Source organism: Colobus angolensis, unplaced genomic scaffold (genome assembly GCF_000951035.1).
Source record: "Colobus angolensis palliatus isolate OR3802 unplaced genomic scaffold, Cang.pa_1.0 Scaffold43, whole genome shotgun sequence".
NCBI classification, from domain to species: Eukaryota; Metazoa; Chordata; class Mammalia; order Primates; family Cercopithecidae; genus Colobus; species Colobus angolensis.
The window spans coordinates 3319946-3322487 of record NW_012117710.1 but is presented as its reverse complement, the minus strand read 5'-3'; the positions used below and the strand labels follow the sequence as shown (position 1 = coordinate 3322487).

The 2542-nt window shown below is 52.9% G+C and overlaps 1 protein-coding gene across 1 annotated transcript in view; it reads left to right on the top strand.

Moving 5' to 3' along the window:
- The window catches only part of CARD11 (caspase recruitment domain family, member 11), a 155912-nt gene that overhangs the window by 122364 nt on the left and 31006 nt on the right, over positions 1 to 2542 (top strand). Inside the window, exon 10 of the mRNA XM_011956975.1 lies at positions 1983 to 2159. Within this exon, the coding sequence (XP_011812365.1) occupies positions 1983 to 2159 (177 nt within the window). The remainder of the gene's footprint in view (positions 1 to 1982; positions 2160 to 2542) is intronic.

The following is a 2542-nucleotide window of genomic DNA, read 5'->3' as shown; positions in this document are numbered from 1 at the left end:
TAATTTTGTATTTTTTTATACAGACAAGGTCTCGCTGTTTCCCAGGCTGGTCTTAAACTCCTATCCTCAAGCGATCCTCCCGCCTCAGCCTCCCAAAGTGCTAGACTTACAGCCATGAGCCACTGTGCCTGGTTGGCCCTTCATATTTTTGAAGCCAGAAGTTCCCTCCCACACCCAGCATAATCCACATCTTTTAGTCTTGTGTTTGTGTCTGTTTAGTGATGAGTAGAAGCCACTCATTTTGAAGTTAGAAGATGCAGGGTAGGGCAGGCACAGTGGTTCATGCCTCTAATCTCAGCATTTTGGGAGGCTGAGGTGGGAGGATCGCTTTAGGACAGGAGTTCAAGACCAGTCTGGGCAACAGAGTGAAAATTATTTTTTAGTTTAAAAACTTAAAATTAAAAACATAAATAAGAAGATGCAGGGGGCTGGATGTGATCATGCCTGTAATCCCAGCACTTTGGGAGGCTGAGGCGGGTGGATCATGAGGTCAGAAGTTCGAGACCAGCCTGACCAACATAGTGAAACCCCGTCTCTACTAAAAATACAAAAAAATTAGCCGGGCGTGGTGGTGTGTGCCTGTAGTCTCAGCTCCCCGGGAGGCTGAGGCAGGAGAATTGCTTGAACCCGAGAGGCAGAGGTTACAGTGAACCGAGATCTTGCCACTGCACTCCAGCCTGGTGACAGAGCAAACCATCTCAAAAAACAAAAAGAAGATGCAGGGTCAAGCCTGACCCGGCCACTTCCTCGCTGAGCAGCCTCCCCCCTTAGGAGCCTCAGTGCCCTCCCAGCTGACCACAGCCAGCTGCTGGCCTGCCACTAGGGTTCCCCCGCACACCTGAACCGTCACTGGGTTTAAGACACCCTGCGGTCATCAGGGTTCCTAGTGCCTGTGAGTAAACCCTGATTTGTGGACAATGTGAATTGCAGAGTGCATTTCCCAGCAGCGCCCCAGGCACTGAGAAGTGAAGGAATGCCTCCTCCAGGGTAAATGTTATCACTATTGTAGCTCTGGGTTTACTGAGCACGGTCACGTGCAGGTGCCACGCAACATGCCCTCTGCGCGTTGCCTCATTTACCCCACAGAACTGTCCTGCATGGAAAGCACATGCTCAGTGTCCTCATTTACAAAGGAAGGGACCCTGACTGGGTGCGGTGGCTGAGGCCCGTAATCCCAGCACTTTGGGAGGACCCGCATTCCCGGCTGCAGTTACAGTGTGAACACAGGCCTGGCACGTAGCCCACCGTGCTGCCAGCAGGCTGTGACCGGCGCTTCCACCCATCTGCAGAGTGGGAGTCAAGGAGCAGCAGGCGGGTAACGAGATGCGCCAAGGTGGGCTATGCGTACCCAGGAATGTTCTACTGCTATTCTGAGTCCCTGAAGGATTTTGCACAGGGAGTGGGACAAGATGCTTTGAGTTTGGAGGCAGCGCAGCATGAGGGTGCCCTGTGGCTTTGCGGGCCACGTAGTTCCTTCATGCCACAGCACTCCGCACCCTATTTTGTAAAAGGTGGTGATCAACAACAACCTCTACTTGTCAGGAAGGATTCAATGAAGTGGCAGCTATGAAGCGCTCCAGACAGTACCTAGCACCGTTTTTGATTTTAACATCATTCAGTCATTCTGAATACTTTTTATATTTTTAGCTCGGGCACAGGGCTAGAAATTGGAAATGTAATGGGGGCAGATGAGATGTAAGGGGTTGAGGCCGGTCAGGAGGCAACGCCTTTACCATTGTACAGGAAGACCGGGGCTTGCTTGGGAGACCGGACCAGAAGCCCGGGAGGAGGAGGCATCGTCAGGCTGGAATGGTGGGGCTCAGTGTCTGGGGTTACGGTTGAGGTCAGGAAAGAAGAATGGCTGAAGTGAGCTTCAAGCTCGGGTGGCTGAGGGAATGATGATCCCGTCGGCCCAGCCACTTCGCCTACTGGTGGCACATCGCCAAGCCCCATCACTAACGCGAGGTTTTCTCTGTCTCCAGAGTCTGCCCAGGAACCTGCCAGTAACCATCATCTCTCAGGACTTTGGGGACGCCAGCCCCAGGACCAATGGTCAAGAAGCCGACGATTCCTCCACCTCGGAGGAGTCACCCGAAGACAGCAAGTACTTCCTGCCCTACCACCCGCCCCAGCGCAGGATGAACCTGAAGGGCATCCAGGTGCATGGGTGTGGAGGGAGGGGCGCAGGTGCAGGGCAGAGGGTCTGGGAGCCACGGGCCCCTGCAGGCAACAGTGGGGCAGCACAGTCACGCCTGCTTCTGGGTGGGTTTGGGGTGCCCAGACTGTGATTCAACCTATTTCAACCCTGTAAGCTGGAAATCCTGCCAACTCGCTTTTTACTCATTTGTACATTTTTACTGATTCCTTCACTCTTATAAATGTAACAGATGTTAAAAGAGAGAGAAAGAAAGACAGGCTGGGCATGGTAGCTCACGTCTGTAATCCCAGCACTTTGGGAGGCCAATGTGGGAGGATCGCTTGAGATCAGGAGTTCTAGACCAGCCTGGGCAACATAGGAAGATCCAGTGTCAAAAAAGAAAGA